This window comes from Equus przewalskii, chromosome 28 (assembly GCF_037783145.1).
Source record: "Equus przewalskii isolate Varuska chromosome 28, EquPr2, whole genome shotgun sequence".
NCBI lineage: Eukaryota > Metazoa > Chordata > Mammalia > Perissodactyla > Equidae > Equus > Equus przewalskii.
Genome location: NC_091858.1, coordinates 15,887,368 through 15,909,673, shown reverse-complemented (window position 1 = coordinate 15,909,673; position 22,306 = coordinate 15,887,368). Strand labels below are relative to the sequence as shown.

General features: G+C 36.3%; 1 protein-coding gene across 5 annotated transcripts in view; it reads left to right on the top strand.

Moving 5' to 3' along the window:
- DLC1 (DLC1 Rho GTPase activating protein) overlaps positions 1–22,306 on the top strand; it is a 479,654-nt gene that overhangs the window by 79,451 nt on the left and 377,897 nt on the right. For 2 of the 5 annotated variants that reach the window (XM_070598487.1, XM_070598492.1), the window contains exons 1-2: positions 6,626–7,712; positions 20,834–21,981. In XM_070598487.1, coding sequence (XP_070454588.1) covers positions 20,959–21,981 — 1,023 coding nt within the window. In that variant the 5' untranslated portion in view covers positions 6,626–7,712; positions 20,834–20,958. Of the gene's footprint in view, positions 1–6,318; positions 7,713–20,833; positions 21,982–22,306 lie in introns of those variants that run through there. The other 3 variants (XM_070598489.1, XM_070598488.1, XM_070598490.1) reach the window with 3 other exon arrangements.

Here is a 22,306-nt window from a genome sequence, read left to right as displayed (position 1 = left end):
ATACAAAGACTTGTACGTGAATGTTCATAGGAGCTTAATTTGTAATAGTCAAGTACTAACTTTGTCCCAATGTTATTGTCCCAAAAGTCGATTAACAGGTGAACGGATAAACCAGCTGTGGTTTATCCCTACAACGGAACACTACTTAGCAATATAAAGGAATGCACTGTTGAAACATGCAACAACGTGGATGGATCTCAAATAATTATGCTAAGTGAAAGAAGCCAGAAGAAAATACATACATATGATTTCATGTAAATAAGTATCTAGGAAATTTCAACTGATCTGCAGTGACAGAAAGCAGAACAGTCATTGCTTGAGAGGGAGAAAAGAACAAAGGGGAGGGATGACAGAGGCATGAGGAACCTTGGAGGTGATGGGGACGTGCATTATTTTGATCGTGAGGATGGTATCACAGTGCATGCATTTGTCAAAAGCAATCAAATGGCACACTTTAAATATGTGCAGTTTGTTGTGTGTCAATTATATCTCAATAAAGGTATTAAAATACATATGAGAAACGCCAAAAGCAACTGAAATCTAGAAGGACTGAAAGAGGAATTGAAAAATAAAAATGAAGAAATTAGGAAAAGGACTCAGAACTAGAAAACAACAAAAATACACTACCAGAAGTTGAGAGAAACACAAAAGCTATACCTTTCTTTGCAACCTTAAGGGATGGAACTGGAGTGAGAGTCCAGTGTCAGGGGAAAAGGTCCTCCTGAACCTGGCAGTACCAGGTTTCATCAGAGAACAACAGGAGGTGGCTTTATGTATTGAATAACACAGAAAAGCAGGTTTACAAAATTTTTGCGTTTTTCTCTTCCTTTGATATCATCTAGTTAACCAATTATCTATTATGGGTAATTTTATGTGACTAAGAACAACAGAAAGTAATTTTAAATTGAATAGCAAGCAAAACTGTAATAGTGGTTAGCTGAAGTTTGCTGAGTGACTAACAGACTCGTGATATCTAATATCCACTAAAATTTTCACATGTATCATACTCCTATCTAAAATCAGTCTCCATGCTCTAGGTCCCAAGTTCTCTCTCCTACTCAAAAATCCTCTCCCATATTTTTCCACTCTCTTTTCTGCATCATCATTCTCCTCCCCTTGGGAAAATACCATACCGATTACAAAACAAAACAAAAATTTGCAAACAGACTGTTATTCTCCCATCCTAATAAAACCTTCACACGATCCCAGTTACCCCGTCATTTCTTTGCTTCTTTTTGCAGTACAGCTTCAAAAGAATTGATTCTACTTGTGTCTCCAATTCCTTTCCTCAAAGTCTCCTTTAAACTATGCTACTAAGCCTGATGCTTTTGTCCATAGAGTCTCTGAACTTGTTCCTGTCATTATCACCAGTGGCATCTACATTATTAAATCCAGTGGCCAATCAGCTCTTTCTCCTCTTACTTTCTCTATTTACATTTAGTCTCTTGAGGATCTCATTCAGTCTGTTGCTTTCAATTGCCGCTATATGTTTCACTCCCAAATTTATTTCTCCAGCCGAAACCTCTCTTCCAAACTTGAATTCATATATGCAACTGCCACCTTGACATTTCTATTAGAAATGTTTAACAGACATCGCCAATGTAATGTGTCCAAAACTAAAATCCTGCTCTCTACCACGCAAATCTCACTTCACCTCCAAGCTTCTCTTTTAGTTGATGGCAGCTCCCTCCTTGAGTTGCTCAAGAAGCTTTTTTGACTTTCCTTTTCCTCTTACATAGCAAATTTCATTCTTCAGGAAGCACTCTTGGCGCTAAACACCAAAAAGGAAGTTCACGTCTGACCTTTCTCATCGCCTCCCTCTGAGCCACCCTGCGTGTCTCTCACCTGGATTACCATAGTGACCTCCCTACCCAGTCTCCTTGCTTTGGCCCTTAATTCCTTTCAGCCTGCTATTAACACAGCAGCCAGAGTAACCCTAATAAAATGTAAAGCAGACCTTGGCTCCTCTGCTCAAAACTTTACAAGGGCTCCACTCATCACTCAGAGTCAAAGCCAAAGTCCTTACCAGACACGCCCTAACCCCTTCCTCCTTCCCTCCCTGAGTGCGTCATCTAGTCCTCTAGCCCTTTCTCCTTCCATCAGGGCCACACGATCCCCTTGCTCTTTTTGGAGACTACCAGGCACTCTCATCCTTGGGACCTTGTTTACTCTGCTGGAACTCTGCAATGTCCAGATATCTATATGGTCGTCTCTCTCACCCTTTTAAAATCTGTACTAAAAAGTCCCCCTGGGAGACCTACCCTAGTATCTCTTATTTAATTCTGTAACATGGTTGCCCCTCAACCCTTGCTCCTCATACTCTTTATCATGCTGTGCACTTTCTATTTTCCCTGGTAATTATCTATCTACTAGACAATTTGCATATTTATAATGTTTAGTGTTGATTACCAACCCCCTACCTCCTATTTAAGCTTCTTGAGGGCAAAGTTCTTTTGGTTTTTGTCTGGTTGTGGTTAGTGATATATCCCAAGTGCGTAGAACAGTACCGTGAGTATAGTAAATAGTCAGTAAACGTCACCTGAATGTGTGGATGGGTATTAAGTATGCTCACTTTGTATGTATACTGAGGTCCTCCAGTGATTCCATGTTAAAGAGAAAAAGACTAAAGGAATACTTGTATTTTAACAGAAATTAACATACACAAGCCTCAATGGTAGAGTACGGGAGAAGGAGTCAGGTAGAATGACTCTGAAACGGCAGAGACTTAATTGGAGCAGAGATTTTACTAAGGAGAAGGAATCTGGACATGGCATTGAGGAGTCTGGTCATAGGTTTTTTACCACTTTCCCCAGGTGAACAGATGGTGTAAGAGACCATGTGCGGCCCCACTTGAAAGAACTGTAAAAGACACTAGAGAGAGTGTGGGCTCTAAATCAAAAGTGAAGAAGGAGCACTTTTGAGTAGACTGAAGACGCAAGGATATTTTTTAGCCATGAAATGATAATTTCAGAGAATATTACAACAGTGCTTAGCAAAGATGCTGAAATGTGCCACATGGTGATGTTGGCTTAAGTTTTCATAGTGTGACATAGAAACAACCTCAGCTTCTACTGGCTGGGCACATCAGACCTCTCTAAAATGAGTCTTATATGGCTTGGAGTCTTCATGCTTCTAAGAGTATCCTGGCCCTATTGAACAGGCAGGAACATGCATCAGTTTCTAGGATCATATATACTCTTACGTCTGTGCCAAGATAATTTTTCTACTACATGGAAAGTTTATGTTTTCAAAGCTATTTGAAATTTATCAAGATACTTTTTTTTCCAAAGTTATTCTTGGGTTGTAATCATTTTCAATGAAAGGAAGCAATAAACATAATAATCTAAGAAGCAGTTACAATTGGTTTTGGAAAATTTATATGCTTTTGATCCTTTTGTTACTTCAACATCAAACTTAATTGTGTTCCTATAATGAATACACTGGGTGAATAATAAATGTCTAGCGAAAGTAGAGTGTCAAAAGTTTGACAAAGTTGATTAAAAAAACTAATAATGCACATGCAGATTATTAAATACAAACTAAAAACTTGCATTTTGTTTTTTCTACACGGGTGTATGTCTATTGAAATGAATCTATTGGAAGAAAGTACATCTAAAAACTACTGAAAACGTTAACCAGAAATCCTAAGTGCATTCTATTGTTATTGTTTTGACATATACGTGGTAACTCCAACAAGCTGCAAGCAAAGTTGTTAAATACAGATTTTTGGAGGATCAGTTTTCATAGACAAAGTGCTCCTACGTTTATTCCACTAACCGTACATGTGTGGACGCTTCAAAAGTGCTTTAAAGGCCTTCATTCTCTTTATAATTTTAAGTTCACTACTCTTATGATACTGTTTCTCTATCAAAATGGACAGAATAAAAGCCTACTTACATTCACAATATCACAAATGGTAAATGTGGGTGTGGAATTGATGTTCACTAATCAATTTATAAAGAGTAGAACATTCTTTTCAAAAGATAGGTCTCACTTTACACAGTCAAAATTTTGTTGGATTACATTAGACTCATTGAATAATTCTTTTAAAAAAGCCCAGATTCAAATTTCCTGAAGATGACTGGGGATTGACTTGTCAATCACAGGCGATGTTATTATTTAGATCATAGGAGGTGGGAAGAAAGTTGATCTTCACAATAAGTTTTAATCCTCATTTTACCACTTTCTTTTCTTAAAAGAAAAGTATATAATTGCTCCACCAATAAAATTATTGCAAATGCATACATTTAATGCTGAGTTCAATAACCAGATTCTTTAAAACGTCATCACAGAAGACAGATGTAGACATGGAAAAGAACAATAATTTAAATAGTAAAAAATAATTCTAGTTAGCAGTGAATACCATTGGCTTGACATAGACTATCATCTCTAATTTTAAAAAAATTTTTGATCCAGAGGCTAAAGCGGAGGCTTACACAGGTTAAGCAACTTGCACTGGGTCATCATGCTTGTTGGTTTTGGAGCCAGACTCCTATCCTGATACTTTATTTTCAACTTTGTAACTGCCTCTATACCATATTTTCTTAGCTGATCTCGTCTAGAGCAATAGGCACTTAAGGGAGTATGTATTCAGATTTAGAAGTAGAAAGGAGAAGGGGCCAAACATTTTGGACCCGTTCTATGTGCCTGACACTATGTTAAATATTTAGGAAATTATCTCCTTAATTACCTTTATACTCATATTTGGTAAAGACTTCATGAGGATATAAATCCTGAGGTTTGTTTGGAGCCAGGTAAATGAAGGATGAAAAATAAATGAGTAATTAAAGATTTGGGAAGTAATCCTCTAATAATAGAATAAGGATGAATTCTTATTTGTTTAGGGAAGAGCACATTAAGGAGAAAATTACCAATAAGAGTGTCTAGATATCTAAAAAGGCATTTATAAATGTATGTGAATAGAGTTTTGTTATTTCCTCAGGCCAATGTAAACAAAAACAAGGCTAAATTATATAAGGCAGGATTATAGAACTCATGAGGAGACTCCGGTTGAGAAGAATTAACAGAGTGTTAATATTTATTGAGCGCCCACTATATACTAGAGGCAGAGATAGAGATAGAGATGGAGATAGAGATACGCAAGTTATTTTAGGAAAGAACTGACATCAGTTCTCATTCCATTCTGCTCCACTGTTTTCCTAAGGGAAATAAATATAAATTTATAAATATATGTGTGTATAAAGTTGATCTTGCTTTCCAATGTGCAAGTTATGTGGAATTGTCCCCATTTTTAAAGAGGAATGTGAAACTCAGAGAGTTTCAGAAGCCCTCCCAATTTCACACAGCAACTAATTGGGAGACAAGAGAGGCAGCTGAACTCTGATAGGGAGGGGAAAAGCACAAAATGTAGAGTTAGAAAATCTGGGTTCCAATGTGGACTTGGCCACTTTCCATCATTTGATTGTGAGAAAATTACTTCCATAAATTTCTAATACTTTATCTGTAAAAGCAAAATAAGAATACACACAAAGATTGTTGGGAAGATTAATTGGGCATAGTTTCAGTGGAAGTATTTTGGATATGAATATAAATAACTTTTTAAAGAATTTATGAAAGCATGGACTTCCTTCTTGCCGTATGGTTAAAGGTTAAATAAAAGGCATCTAAATGCTTATTTTTTAATCAGGAATGTTTTGATATAAACTCTTAAAAATTTCTTCTGCCCACATGTTTTTATTTGAATGCATCTCATCTTCAAATCCATGTGCAATATGTTATTCTTGCCATTTAATATTTCTCTCATAGTCCATGCTTTGCGTTAATTTTGAGAGATTTTAATTAGCCAATAAGAAAAGAAATAGTAGCTGTAACATCATATTTCTTTGTGTTATTACTTACCCAATATTCTCAGAGACTAGTAAAAAGATGGCTAGGTAATATCCAGGTATCTGTCAGCCTTTATAAAAATAGAGCCAACTGAGAATAAAAGTGAATGATAAAAACTACTTAAAATTTCAGAGATGTACAGGATGGATCTTAGGGCTAATTGGTTTAATATTTCTTGTACTTCTTTATATGTTACTCATTTCTCATATTGAAATTGGAATTGTACTTATGCCTCCCATTATTGGAAATCCCTTGAAATTTGCAAGGCACACACAGACCTAATAATCAGATTAATCCAATTACTAATCACTGAAGAAAATGCTTAAGTCATAAATAGCAAGAGAATCTATTGATTGTAAATAAAGTAGAAGGGAGACATACTGAGCAATTTCAACCAAGCAAGATAATTAAACTCAGAGATGCTGTTTCCTGTTTCTCTCATATAAACAACCAAGCCGGCTCCACTGGCCTATCCACAACCTGGATGTCCCAAGGCCACATCTCTCTTCTTTCCTTCCACTTTCCCTAAGGAGAATTTTGGGTCATAAAGAAATGAGAATTGGTGTAACTTCTTTTCTGAAACCACTTGAGCTTCCTCTGTGTTTATATTTGTGTCATCTTATTATAAGACGAGCTAACATCTATTATTAATTGATGCACTAATTAAAGCCATACTCGCAATTTCCATTAGCTTATTCCCTAAATTCTCCAGAGCTGGCTGTCTGGTTTTAATCAAAACCAAATGGTAGTCCAAGTTCCCAGCCTGGAGCAGCTAGGAGGAAGTCATTCAGGGGAGGCACAAGAAAGAAGAAAAGATAAACAGATGATAGTTCACGAAATTTGTGTCAGCCGGAGGATGCAGATACTGTGAACTGCTTTAGAGACGTGATTCAGGGACTCTGTCATGCTAGATGGAAGCGGTTGCAAGTGGTTAATGTCAGCAAGACCGTAATAAGATCAAGATGGAGTCTGTCTTCTGCTTTTCCAGCACTGGATTTGTGTAACTGGAGGATTCTGACTAGAGGTAATGCTGCATATGCCAAGACACAGACTACTTGCTTCTGGGAAGGATTCTTGGGATTGGAGAGATCTTGAAGAAAGTGTTCTATTTACTGGATTCTTGGGATGTTACTTACAGATCTCTCAGGTAGGATATGTCAGGCTGCAGCATTTAAAATTGTAAGTAGTCTGAAAAAGGTTTGCAAGTTTAGAAGAATTATGGTATTAAAATTCATCTTGCTCTCTTGAAAGATCTTTTGAAATGAGAACTGCAAAGGTATTTTGATTAAGTTGTGTATATCCACTTAACAGAGTGGAAAAGTTGTATATGAGGGAAGAGAACTATGTTTTCTTTCCTTTTTTATTTTTTTCATAAGCAGCGTGGGATAGAAAAAGCTCTACAACTTTATGACTCTCCAGCTAATCATCTCAAGAGCTTTGACAAACTCACTTCAGTTCTGTGTAAAATCAGAACTCCTAAAACGCCCGGGCGGGCTCTGCTCTCTCCCCCTCCCCTCCGCATCGTGCAGTCTTTCTCACATGCACACTACTCAGAGGCAGGAAATGCTTGCAGGCAATCTGGGCCTGGTGGTGGAGGCCCCTTTCGCAAAACATCAGTCTGAATTTAGTAGACAGAAGTCACTAGGAACGCCTTGACAGACTCCTGCTTTAGCGAAGGCTCCCTCCAGCTGCAGAGGCTGTTTTTGTTAGAATCACACACTGCGTAAAACTGCTTAGAATAGAGCAATGATCTCAACCACGAAATGTGAACTTATATTTTGGAGAAACTAACGGGGACGGACTTCTTTCCTAGCCTGAGTGTTGAACAATGTCATGCCTTGGAGTTTCAGCTCCTCGATCTCTAGGTAAGACGCTGTGGACTATCTATCTTTCTACTTGGAAACAATCTTTGAAGAGGCAGAAAGATCGAGAGAAACGTTAGCATCTTGCACTGAGTGGTGATTTCCTAGGTTTTAGAGCCAAGCCATGAAATCAGAGGTGGAAAGTGTTTTAGTAAGTAGAAAACTGTCAGTCAAATTGTTTTAGCAAAATGTCAGTTCCAAAATAGGCTCCATAGAGATTTTAGTCTTTTCCTCCATAAACTAAGATTTTTATTTTGATCCTTTTTTGTTCTTATTTATGAATAGAGCTAAAAGACCAGCTTTCCTACTACATGGCATAAGATGAAACAAATACATATTCTCACACAAAAGCGTGAGGTGTAAATGAATTCTTTTTATCTCCCCTTCTTTTGCCAACAGGGAGACTAGACAGGACTAGAGTGACTTTTCTTAATAATGAATCTCCAAAGGATATTTTGTGCCTCATTTAAAATATGAAGATTGGATTCCTCAACATTTCTCCACACCAGTTTTCAACCACAGGTCAAGCTGCTAATGTGCAGCTTAAAAGTTTTACTAGGAAAAAAAAATTACACACATAAAATTTCGGAAATTATTTCTATCCTAAATAGGATTGAATCTGATTTTCAAAAATTTAAGTCCCAGAATTAGATTTAATTTATATTTAACATTCCTGGAGTCACTGCTCAGGACATATTTTCTGTGAATAGTTTTCAATAATTGAAGTAAATCTCAGTGACAATGACATTCATTATTACTATTTTAAGGCAGCCGGAAACCACTACGATCGTATGGAAAACTGATCATGTGTTCATAATTCAGATAATCATTAAATTACATTTCCACGGGGCTATAGTCTCTTTAAGGAATCTTAGATATGTAAGTGTGCAATGTATAAGGAAAGAAACTTACTAATTACTGAAATAGCATGGACTTTTAATGCATAACATACTGTTATATTATACTTCTGAATATTTAGAATGAAAAATCATTATTTTATGGTATGTGAAAGGAACAAATATTCATGTATATTTCTAAATCTATCAGATGAACAGAAAATTTACTTAATGAAAGATCAGAACTATTTGACATTTGGATCATAAGAAATCAAGTGTTTTCATTATATTTTTACATAGTACAAGGTGACCATTTGCTGGATTAGCTAGTTATTCTTAAATTCTATGCTAGAATAACTATATCGATGATTTTTAACTACTCACTAACAATTTATCTTGTTGACTTTTAAATATGATAAAAAAGAATCTATTTTTAAATATGTGAAAAATAAAATACTGCTTATCTAAATTACCATTTAAGAACATCCCTCAGTAGAATTTCAAAGAAGGAAAGAACACAAGATATCACTCTTTTAACACTCGTGAGGTTGCCACAAGGGAGCTAAGGAATGACATTCAAAAGTGACCTGTCCAAGGTCACACCACTAGCTAGTGGACGAGATGACAATGGAACCACAGTACCACGTTTCATATTCAGATATCTTTATATTACATCGCTTTGCTGTCAAATAATAATTATGCAGAATAAAGTATGAACATGTCCAGCAGAAGGCTACTTTTAGACAGAAAATTGGAGTTCCACTTTAAAAACAAAAAAAGAGGCTAAAGCTGCCACTAGTGTTGCAGTGTGGAAAAAAAATCATGCTTTTAAAAAAGAATCAAATTTACTAAGTAATGAAATTTTCACAAATGCAAAAGTTTTCTTAAAAAGATGTTGTATGCCTTCCACAAACACTTTAAAGGAATAACTTGTTTGTGACCTTATAACATTTTATGATTATGCAAACAGAATCAATCCATATGCTAATAATTATATTAACTTTAAACGGATGTTTCTTAAAAACATAGGGCTAGAAAAGAGCTTGTCTGATTCATATCCTTGTATTCAAATAGTAACATAATGAACCTACCCCAACGGGTGACATCCAGAGGAGATTTTACTACCCCCCCAGGGAATCAATTTAAGTCTCATGTACCCAGACTTGCTTTCTATTATCTAACCCAAATCTCTATTGCTGCAACTTGTTTCCACTTCTCTGGGTTTTTTCCTCAGTGGAAATACGAAAAGCCTAACTGGACATATGAAAACATAAGTGTATGCTTCTAGGCCAAATAAGCCCACTTCCTGTCATCTTCTCTTCTACAGCTTATTTTCAATCCTTTAATTGACTCATATATCTACTCTGAACCTTCTGCAAAGTCCTTTAGTTGTAGACTATAGAATCTGGTACAGCGTGTAAGTAAACGTCTGACCAGTGCAGCGTAAAACGGGAGAGTTGGCTGTTTCATCTGCATCATACTTCAGGTATGACAATATATGTTGCTATGCACGCTGAAACCCTGCACTTTCCAAGAGACTGTTCATAAAATTAATATATGTCATTTCTAGGACATGACATTTCTTTAGAGAGAATGTGTGTCTTGATACTTTTTTTCCATTTTTATGAACCAGATGAAATTTCCTGATGTTATTAACACTTAAAAGATATGCTATTCAACACTTCCAGTGTCACCACGGTCCTCTTTATTGGAATGAGGAATAAATGCAGTAAAGCAGATGCCTATATAGCTGACTGCGTGACTACTGGAGGGCTGCATGAAAGAGAGGGCATCCATTTATTTTTTTTTGTTAAGGACATTATAATAAACAAGGAGAGTATTTCTGGCTCCATCCAAACCTGTGCATACCGTACACCTCACTACAAGTACTTTAGGCATGGTTTAATCTTACTTCTAGAGGATTCCGTCTTATAGGCGTCAAATGAATCTAAATTGGGACATTCAAAATTTATCTTTTGTTTCCATCTTATTTGTTTCTTCTTGGAGAATGAATGAATTGGTGTCAGTATTATCTTCCAATGAGAATCTCTCTGTAGAAATCATTACAGGACAGTGAAGTTCCAATTAGAGGTGACCCAGATCAGGCTTAGAAAATGTTATTATCAAAATAGAGCCATGTCAAGAAATTAAGACATGAGAAGTAAAGAGGATGAGGGAAAAGTAAAAACCTCCAGATTTGAAGGAAGTGGCGTGAATATCGCGCCTCCTTCCCCACATGAATGATATGCCCTATATGTGCATGACCTAAACTAAACAGGTTTACAGAGAAGCCTGACTCCAGTTTGACTTTGGTGTGGATGTCTAAATGCAACACTGACTTGTATGGTTCTGTTTGGCATTAGACCGCTATTCCGTTCATAGAGTTTTGAGAAATAGATGGGATTAGGTTTCAAGGAAGTGAGAATAAAGGTGAAGTGTGGGTCTTGAGATCTAGTTAAAAAAAGATTGTTGATTTTGATTCAGCGGATTATAGAGTTTATAAGTGAACTTGAAAAGATTGAACAGGGACTCTGATGCAAAAAAAACCCTGAAAGGCAATGCAAACTGTGTGCATATGAACTTGCTCAATAGTTAAGACAGATGGGTAGAAAAAAAAATTGTAGCTAGTTGTACGTGTGAAAAGGTTTTTATACTAGAATGAATGAACGAAACATTTTAATAATTCAATTCAAATAATTCAAAAAGAAAATCAGTTCTCTTAATGGAAATGAGACAGAAAGGAAGTAGGAAGATCAGAGAACAAATTTAGAAATTCACTTAGAGTTTCTTTTTATTCCCAGCAATTAGCAATACACCTGGCATGTCAGGTGTTGTCAATATCTGAAAGTCAATAAGTGTTTGTGGAGTAAATAGGAAGGAAAAAAGAAAGAAAGGAAAGGAGAATCAGTGTTGAAGAGTGGGCATTGTGGGCCTTTCTTAATTTTCTAGACATCCTGTAATGATAGAGCCATAATTTTTAAAGGGGGAAAGAAAAAGAAGAGGTTGGCAAGAGTCATCAGAGCCTGAGGCCAGAGGTTAACAATACTCTCCTAAGATGACATTACAAGTTCATTAAGAACCAGAAAGTAGCATGAGCATCCAGAAATAGTTGGAAATTAAAAGTTACACGCGGCCAGTGAGAGCAGAGCACTAGTGAATTTTCCACAATTTAAATGGGGTGGTGTACTGAGAAGCTCCCAGGCAGAGTCAGAAAACTGGCTCTGAGCTGCATCTCTGCCACTTGATGCTCTGTGATTTGAACCACGCCCCACAACTACTTTGAGCTTCCGCTTTTTATTGGTAAAGTAGGGAAGATAATGAAAATATTTATATCACCAGGTCATTTTGAGCATCAGATGAGATTTTATATGTGCAAATTGTTTTGCATACAGAATAACAAACAAATCTTTGTTTAAAAAAATGAGAGGTCAATTAGTCAGGAAAGAAAGAATCATGGCGTTTCACATTTTGGCCAAGTCGCTCATCATATTGCAATAACATGGGCTTACAAGCAATAGTTCCAGCTCATACTTAGCCATGAATTCTGCAGCTAAGATCCATCAACAACTAAAGGAGTTGTCACTCTCTTTATCATCATATCGCTTAGCATCTGGTAAATTCTTGCAATATGCCATGGATTAAGTGTTCTACATATGTCATTAGCTCATTATTATCATTATTTTTGTTAGTACCATCAATTCCAACTTCTAGTGACCCTGCGGACAATGGAGAAGAACCCTGCCCGCTCTTTTGGCACCATCCTCTCATCTTCCAGGGCTATATCAGACAATGTTCCGCTGCTGTTTACAAGGTTTTCATGCCCATTTTTTTGGAAGTGGGTGGCCAAGTCCTTTTTCCTAGTCTGTCTTAGTCTGGAAGCTCTGCTGAAACCTGTCCACCATGGGTGACCCTGCTGGTATTTGAAATCCCAGTGGCTTAGCTTTCAGCATCACAGCAACATGCGGCCACCATAGTACGACAACTGACAGATGGGCGGTGTGGTTCTCTGACGGGGAAATGAACTGGATATAGTGTCGAACCTTAACCACTAGACCACCAGGGCTGGCTATTATTATTTTAGCTCAATATCATTATTTTTCCCTCAACAATTTCCGTTATCCCCATTACAGAAGTGAGAAAACTGAGGAACACAAAACTTAGATAACTAACCCAAATCACCAGAAAAAAAAAAATGGTTCTTTAACAGACGTCATGCCTTCACAAAAATTGGAGACAATAATCCCTACCTACCAATAGGTGTGGACATTGAGCTAGTTACTTAGTCCTGCCAAAATCGTACCTGTCTCATAGAGTATTTGTGAGTATTATTACTAAAGGGGATTGTGTAAGTAAAACACAAAATACAGTACCTGGCCTGCAGTAAATGCTTAACAAATGGAAGATTTTTTTACTGTTACTATTATCATGATCATAAAAACTTTCTGATGCACCTACTATTACTTGGGTATATAGAAGAACACTTGGTAATAAAATCAAGTTGATATGTATGTCCAGAGATGGCAAGATGACAATTACAGATATTAAATAGAGAAGACAAAAGTTGTTATCAGAGTCATCAGCCCCTGGTAGGATACCAACCTAACAGAAGTGGCTAAGTTCCCAAGAATTTCATGCTCCTAATTTCAGTGAAAGTTGTACTTACTGAATGACTGAAATCTCAGTATCTTGCTGTCACCTAGCTATCCAAGCACATGTGTTGATGTATCTACATCTCTTATTTGCATTTGGTTGTTACTGTGTCTACCATTAGAGTGTTCTTGGAAATGATAGCAAAGCTAAAAATAGGAAGTGGCCACTTAAAGCAAAGCTACATCTCGCCATGCTGATGATAAAGCTTTATAATCTGTGTCCCTTGTTGAATGGAAATATCTTTTTATAATAAGGCAAAACCACATTTCAATCATACGGCTTTGCCATCCAAAAAAAAAGAAAAAAAAGGCAGCCAAACTCTTGATATCAAATCCAGATCTAAGCTTTTTCCTGTTGCATGAAAAATCCTAAGTGAAACAAGTTCAGAGCAAAGGCAATACTTTTCTTTGATTATAAAGGATTCTGTAGAAAAGAGATATCAAGGCAAAAAAATGACTTCATTAATGAATTTATTTGCAGAAATATCTAAGATACACTGTAGTTCTAAATACTCAAAGGATTCTGTATAGGATGGAACTCTATTATTGAGAAGACTGTGTACTTTTTAAAAAACAAAACATAAAACCCAAAGAGAATACAGATATCTAGAAAATAATGCATCCAAGATGCAATATTGTCCCTCATGACTGTGTTAATTCTGGGATTTCTTGGAAACCAATTATCCCCAGAAAAGTCTTAGTGATGATATCAGGCAAATATGGTAGAATGTTCCAAGATTTCCTCAAATTACATGTGGGTTATTTAAGAAAACGTTAAGAGAATCTGCAAACCTGGCTGACTTGAGTTATAAAGTGGTAGTAAGTCAAACACTGCAGCATCTGGGTTCCTGCCTGCAGGAAAATTAGAAACTACTAAGGCTCCACGAAATAGTGGGAAGCTGGAGGTAAAAATAGGGCACCACAGAAATAATAACTTGCAATCTTGTAACACCCTGCTCTTTTCTGATGAGCGGATTTGTACTGTATTGACTGAGTTTACTTTCAAAATGTCTCATCCTTGCAATAGCTTTGACTCTGAGAGCTAAGAATGAGAAAAAGTTTTCTAAGCTCAGTAAAGTTGAAATATATATATATATTTAAGTAGGTAAATGTTAAAAGAATATTTTTAAGTTGAGTGCCTACTTCTTCATTTTTCTTCTAAAGACCAAAAATGATGGAAGCTTGGATGTGTCTCTCGGAAAAAGTGATGTACTACTTATTCCACTGACTTAGTTCATTATAGATGGGTTATTCTGTAATTTACTAAAATTTCTGAAGATTTCCAGACAGCCTAGAGACATTTAGGCTGCTATTTAGGCTGCTGAGACATTTAGGAAGCTATTTCATATATAATATTTTAAGCGTCGTTAAGGAATTTACCAATAAAGAATTTTAACAGGAGTTTGTTTTTTCCACCAACAGCTAATGAGGCATAATGAGTAAATTCCAACATTTGACAAAGTATGTAAAAGTAGGTGGATAATGATTGCGCGAAGGATTAAGACACAGATTACCACTAAAAAAAGGAAATCTGCATGAAATCATACGGAGATAAATCCTTGCATCCTGTTATTGAAGGTCTCTCTCGCCCACAGCCCAATTCTAGCCCTGTCTAACTTGGATGAAATAGCAAGAGTATTTCAAAGAAAAAGTGCTAAGGGTTTTTTAGTAAAAGTTGGCTATCCTGACTAGACTCATAGGAATGCTTTTTAAAAATGTGTTATCTTATTTTCTATTTGTTTATGCATTTACGTAAAGGAATTAGGAAGAATCATATCTTTCCTAGGCTGTGCTGCTGCGTCTAAGTATGTTGAATATGTAACATCAGTTTGACAATGAGAAGCATTCCTCTTCATGTTATCATTGAGCTGGGGGACAGTGAGAAGATGCCCAAATGTGCACCATTTTGTTTGCTAGATGATTTGTTCTTTGACAGCTCCATCAAGAAAACAAATTTTACTTTGGCCTCACTGTATTGAAGATTTACTTTGATGTCAGTGAGAGCACATTTGAAGAACTGTATTAAGCTATGGTCATGTCTGTTTCTGTGTTGTTGATTCTGTTCTAATTGTCTAATTCAATTCAAGTGAATGGAACACTTATTGTGTGCAAATGTGACTCCCTGAAAGTGGGCTAAGATCCATTAAGGTTTCAAATCACTAAAGGACAGATTCCCAATCTCTCTATCTCATCAACTTGACGCTTATCATAGTAGCAACAAAGTGGGCCAATGAAGGAAGGATTTTTTCTTGGTTCAGATGGGTTCTCTATTCTTGCAAGAGTGCATTTTAGAGAGTTTTATCTTCTTTTCATTAAAAAGTGATCGTCTCTCTTATGTCTTCCCTTCCTTCCCGCAATGACTGAGTACATGCTATGTGGTAGATATTACATTTATGTATACAGTAATAAGAGGAGAACATGAACTAGATATTTAACATGGGATAGGTAATTAAGAAGGAAGACTCTAAGGAAAACCAGAATTCTGGCCATCTAAGGAAAAAGTAGGAAAATAAAGAGAAAGTGGCAGAATTCTTATGTCTTTGTTTTTTCTTCTATTAAATAAGCAAGATCTGTGTGAATATGTTTAAAAACGATTCAGGAGTCAATCAGATGCATGTATATATATATATATATACATACTTCTGTTTATGTATGTGTATATATGTATATCTATATATGTCATCTATGTTCTGAAAGGATAAAACAAGATACCCACATTTGAGGGGTTGAATCAAAAAAGTTGCCATCTTTCCAAATACTGTGAGTGATGTGACCAGGAGAAGTTGGAGAATAGTGCAATGGAGAATTCCGCTTTCTCATGCATTTACTCATTTTAGGCTATTTACGTATTTCTGTATCTTAAACTTTTACTCAGATAACATTTTAGAAAGACTAGAGCGAAGAGGATTACCAAGAATACTTGTCCCAAATTTCAGGAGTTCCCAGAAGGGTTGGGGGATGAAAGGAAGGCACAAGAGAAATCACCTAAGAATCTCATGGAATACTGTACTGACATCCTTGGCCCAAAATAAATATGCAAACTGGCACCTTTATTTCTCTTAAGGTATGAGGCAGGAATATGTGTAACTGTGAGAGGGTCATGGGGTGAGAGGGGAAGGGCTAAAGGGAATAGTTTGGTCCCATTGGACATATTTTAGTGGAACTACACCTATATTTATGTATCAACTCTTTGTTACAATTACTGCTCTGGAACACATTAAAATTTAGATTATTATTTAACATGCTTTCTGAGATTCAGAAAATTTTCTTTATCTCAAGCAAATGACACGTATAATCATGATAATTTAAAATTGTTTTTAGCTATTTCTCCTGACGTTTACCTCCACATTTCTAAACAACGTGATTGTACTATTTATTTTCCAAGTTAGACATTATCTGTTAACTTCCTACTATAGAAAACGAAGAGTTAGCTCTCTGAAACTATTATCTCCACCGTCTCTCCCTAACCCCATCCTCCACAAATCCTGTGCTCCAAAAATAGCTGTTTCATAGTTTTTTTTATTAAGTCACTATTTACTATTTGCATTATTTTGGCTACATAAAATTTTCTCAGCTAAGCCAAGCAGTGTACTATGATTACATTTTCTTTCATTTGACTGTTTTATTTCCAGTGTTGCTATTGAGAAATCTAATCTAATTCAGATTTCCGATGCTTAATACTCTCTGTTCTGTCTCTGATAACCTTTATGATCATTCGCTTACCTCTAAAATTCTAAAATTTTACAAAGTTATTTCTTGGCGCAGTCTATTTTTATTCCTTGTATTACTGCATACTTTATTGATTCCCTTCAACCTGAAGACTTGGGTCATTAGTTCTGGGAAATTTTCTGAAATTTTTTTCTTTGACAAACGTCTCCCCTCCATTTTCTCTGAGATACTCCTGAGAAGTGTGGTTTCCCTCCAAGGAGACCAATGAATTTTAAAGTTGTAAGTAATTCTCTGGAATTTATTGTTGCCTCTGCTATCTTTCCCAAAGAGATGATTCTAGAATAGGAAGAATCTGAAGCCCGAAAGAAAGGAAGACTTCAACCATAGAGCAGGAAACTCTACCTCAACTCCCATTTCACCTGGATATGGTTTACCACAGAGGGCCTCATTCAGGGATTTCCTCCTAGAAACCCTACCTAACATGTTCACCACCCCTGACACCACTCACAGAAAGAAAGCAAGAAGGAAAGAAGGAAAAAAGGAAGGAAGGAAGAAGGAAGGGAGGGAGGGAGGGAGAGAGGAATTGATGACCCCCTGTTTTGTGTTAAACTTTCCATGGTGTTTATGGCCATGAGAGGACTTATTATTTTTGTTTACATGAGTTTCTCCCTTAAAATTATAAGCTCCTTTAGGTAAGGTAGAATATATTATTTAGGTTTACATTCCCAATGTTTAGCAGAGTGTCTATGGCCCATTAGGCACTGAATAAACACTTGTTGAATAAATGATTAAGATAAGACAGCATTGCTGTCAGTTCTACAGTACTGCCCACTTGGTTTTTAGCCACAAGTATTTCATTTGCGCCATGTTCTCCCAGGCTATAGCATCAACAATAGTGATTATCATCAGGTTCTTCTTCCCAGGCACAATTGCCAGGTTCAAATTTAAGGTATGTGTTTATTTCAGAAGCAAGTGCAAAGGAGAGCATGATTGATATCAAACATAGGTCAGTGATTCTCAAACTAGAATGTCTCCAATTCTTGTTGGTTTTGATTAACTTTAAAATATATACTGTATGCCAAAAAACGCTTATGTCAGTTGACGGTAAACTGTTACAAAATTAACCCAAACAATAAATTTTAAATCACTTTGTGTCTAAACATCCTACGCACTAATATCAAAAAAAGTGAATTTGGACATTTCATAAATATTTTCCAGAATTGTTTCATAATCAGAGGTACATTGAGTATCTTTTAATATTAATACAGTTCTGTTTGAATACATGAATTTAAGAAAGAAAAAATCCCCATGGAAATACACTTCATAAAATCAACACCCTGGAATGACCTATGCTTTTCCAGATCTTTCATCCAAGTCCTGAGCAGCTGAGCTCATTCTGAATGAAACTGTATAAAGGGATTACCAAAAAAAATGTAATAGAAATTTGCAAAATAGGTGGTTAGTAGTTAGAAATATAATTTTAAATGAGGCTGCCTGGTGAGGAGACACATAGGGAAAGTCAGGTTTTTTACAAAGACATTTCAATCTTATAGAATGGATTCTAGTCAATTGAGATGATTTAGAAAATGAGACCAATGTGCTCAGATGCGAATGACAATAATCCAAGGTTTCTTTTTATTAATATTCTGTTTAGCCTTTAGATCTTGGAGGCAGATTTTAACCATAAATCTTACAAATCAGAATTTAAATAGGAAGTATGAATAAGAAAGCTCGTAGAGATAAATTTTTTAAACATCTATCAGATCACAGGATATGGACTGAATACTCAAAAGGTAGTGATGATGGTCATAATGATAATTAGGAGATTTATGTCTAAAAATAAAGACACTGTACATTCACAGGAATCATTTGAAAATGTCCAAAGAACCTAGATGAGAAGTTAGAACATAAGGAGTTAATGCTGTGTTGCGTCTGTCTAATTTACAATCCCTCTTTGTAGCTAGATTGTCTCACGACTTGTAGAACTGTCTTCCTTGACATTATAAAAATACTTACCTACTTGCCAAGGTTGAGTAAAATAAGTTAATTAATATTATGGTATGGTCTTAACGGCAAAATTTTTATGTAATCTGTTCCCCAAGGGGTTAATAAAACTCTATTTCTCCTTAGTAAAAGAAATGAAACCAGAATTCAGTCTCAACTTAAATGTAAATGTGGCTTAGGAATGACACAGTAACACCACTTGGCATTTCTTAAGTTACCGTGCTCTTTCTACACTGGATAAAAATAAAGAAAAGAAAGCATCTAAAACAGAACCGCCCTATTACAACCCAAATCTGCCCATGAAAGCAGAAATTTTCTGGCCTGCATCTATGCGTTTTTTCCACTTTCCGCAGCCTCCCACACTATAATGACTTATGCATGGAATTCAGGGACTTTATATTTTCTTTTGAGTGCAAAATGAATGCCAACATGGAAAATGTGAATGCTGACCATTTTCAAAGATGGTCACAGACCTTTGAGGGAACCAAACAGTATCCAGAAAGATATTTGGTCAGGCCGAGGTACCAAATTCTAGTACATTCCTCAACTCCACTGGTCTTTACACGATGGGGATATTTACCTTTCTGGCAAGTGCTTGGTCAAAATACCTTGAAATTTTTGGTGGGGAGTCGGAGTCCTTTTCAATAGACTGAAGTGACCCCAAACCGGCACAGTAGTTAATCTTGTTTATGGCTGAAACCAATAAGCCAGCCCATGTTATGTGCTGATGGTTCTTGTGTGGAGTAAAAACTAGAAGTGTCTGCTCTTTGAATGGGATTTTTCTTTTATAGTCCAGTAATTTGGTTTCAATACAGGACATTTAGGTTAGTCATTTTTATAAGACTGAGTTTACACTGATAGAATTTGCTTCCTTTAACTAAGGATTTGAATAATTCAAGGCGAAAGGATGGGTACCTGGAATGTGTTTATATTCTGACCTTATCTTATGCCTGGTTTTCTTGTTTACATAAATTTTTATGGCCAAATTCTAACAGAAGTATACAAACTAAACTCTTTTGGAGCCAAAGAGAATGAGACTGAAATTTCTGAAGAATTGTCCCAATTGTGTTATCTTGCTCACATCTTCTTTTTGGCTCACTGGAACTCTTCCCTGCAGAGTTTAGATTTTATACATCCTAAAGACACGTGGAAAGAAGGGGCGGAGGTAGGCTGTCATTCCATGGAGACAGTGAAGTTTGTTGGCTGTCAGCCTAGGCCTTAGGACCAGGGCTTAGTCTGAATCTTGGCTTACTTCCTCAATGGGATAATCTTGGGCAAGTTATTTAATTTCTCTGAGCTTCGTTAACACTAACTTGCTAGCTAGTAGTAGTAGTAGTAACAGAATGCATGGAAATGTATTTATCCTGAGGCATTGTAAATGTATGTGTTATGCTTTCTTATCCATGAATTATGCGTTATGAACTAAACTGGATTATTCCATGTCTCTTAGTCACTCCCTGGAGTAAATACATCCCGGTAATTTGGAATCTGTATTAGTTCTTTCACACACAAATGCATTACACGTGCTATCTCTATAGCTCAACTTTTGCATGAACAGTTCCCTCGTGGCTTTGGTAATGACTTGTGTTCACAAAAGTAATTTAGCAAAGCATGTAAGCTAGAGCAACAAGTTTCTTCCGGTGAACTTTATTAAATATTGCAATCCAAATATTTTCTTAGTGGAGTTTTAAATGTTTAATAGTTATATCTTTATTCATTGATAGATCAACCAGTTCAGTTGCACTTAAAAGTATTGTCAATGATTTTTTACCAGAAATATTAAATGTGAAATTTTCTTCTAATATTAGGCTATTAAGAAATAATACTATTAAAGCTATTAAACAGAACCTTTATAAAAACTTCTACGTAATCTTTCATAACACAGATTAAGTTCTCTCTTTTCCATGATATGTTTTGACTTTAGAACTACATCCTGAACTATATATTTTCTTAAATTTTTTAATAGGTGGTGAACTGACAAAACTCACTCTCTTCGTCAATCAGTGAATTTGAGGTTATAATTAATGAAGCTCCATCTCCTCTAGTCTCATATGGAACGTGTCTCTCTATCTGTTGTTAAACTACGATGACATGTCTGCAGCTATCAGAAAGAGAAGCTGGGAAGAACATGTGACCCAATGGATGGGACAGCCTTTTAATTCTGATTCTTATAACGCAGCATGTCATCATGGACTAGTAGCTGACAGCTTGCAGGCAAGTATGGAAAAAGATGCAACTCTAAATGTGGACCGCAAAGAGAAGTGTGTTTCACTACCAGACTGCTGTCCTGGATCAGAGCTGAGAGATTTTCCTGGGAGGCCAATGGGTCACATTTCAAAAGACGTAGATGAAAATGACAGCCACGAAGGTGAAGATCAGTTTTTTTCTCTGGAGGCCAGCACGGAAACACTAGTGCACATTTCTGATGAGGATACCGATTCCGATCTATACCTTACAGATGATAAACAGATTTTAACTACCCAAGAGCATAAAACATCAGACCAATGTAGTGTCAGAGGAGCAGGCTCCTTGGTAAAGACACTGTCCATCATGGAAAGTAACGAAGATTCTTATAACTCCTGGGGAACGGCTGGTGGAGCTGATTTAGTGCTAGTAGAAGAAAAGGGGGAGAGAAAAGTTGTTGACATTATAAGTAAAGGCCTGGAGCTTTGCAATGATATAAACTTAAGTGAAATAAAAGATGCATCCAAAATAGATGCATGTGATTCTTTGAATGTGAAAGATATTGTGCCTGAGAAGCAATTACTTAATTCTGCTGTAATTGCTCAGCAACGAAGGAAACCCGACTTCCCTAAAGATGAACATGAAAGAAACACCTGCAGTGTAGTACAAGAGGAGTTCTTGGCTATTCCTTGTACAGACAGAGGACTGCCATTATTAAAACCAGATTCTGGAAACTGCCTTCTGCAGCCTCTTTCTTGCCCTAGGGGAATGTTAGCTGAAAATGGCCTGGAGAAGAGTGGTTTCTCAGAACATCAAAACAAAAGTCTTCCAAGGGTCAACTCAGGAGATGGTATGCAGTGTTTACACTTAAAGGAAACTCTGGCCACCCAGGAACCCGCAGATAACCAAGTCAGACTTCGCAAAAGAAAGGTAAGACACATGCACAGATTATCTGGTTTTCGGAATTTTGTAAATATCCTTATTTTCATCACTTACTATTTTGCTAGGATTAAAGAGATAGTGTAATGTAGTGTAGCTGTATAACTCAAAGAGTATCTTCTTGGGGAAACCATCAAAATATGTAAAAATTAAAATATAATAATCTATCCATTTCACTAATAATATTTATCATTGTTTACGAACATTCTGTTTTGGAATTGTGTTGAAGACGGAATTGATGTCACTTTCTTCAGTTGGAATTAAATAGCTACCAAACAGTGCACACTTCAAGGCCCATCTGAACAGTGATCTCTAA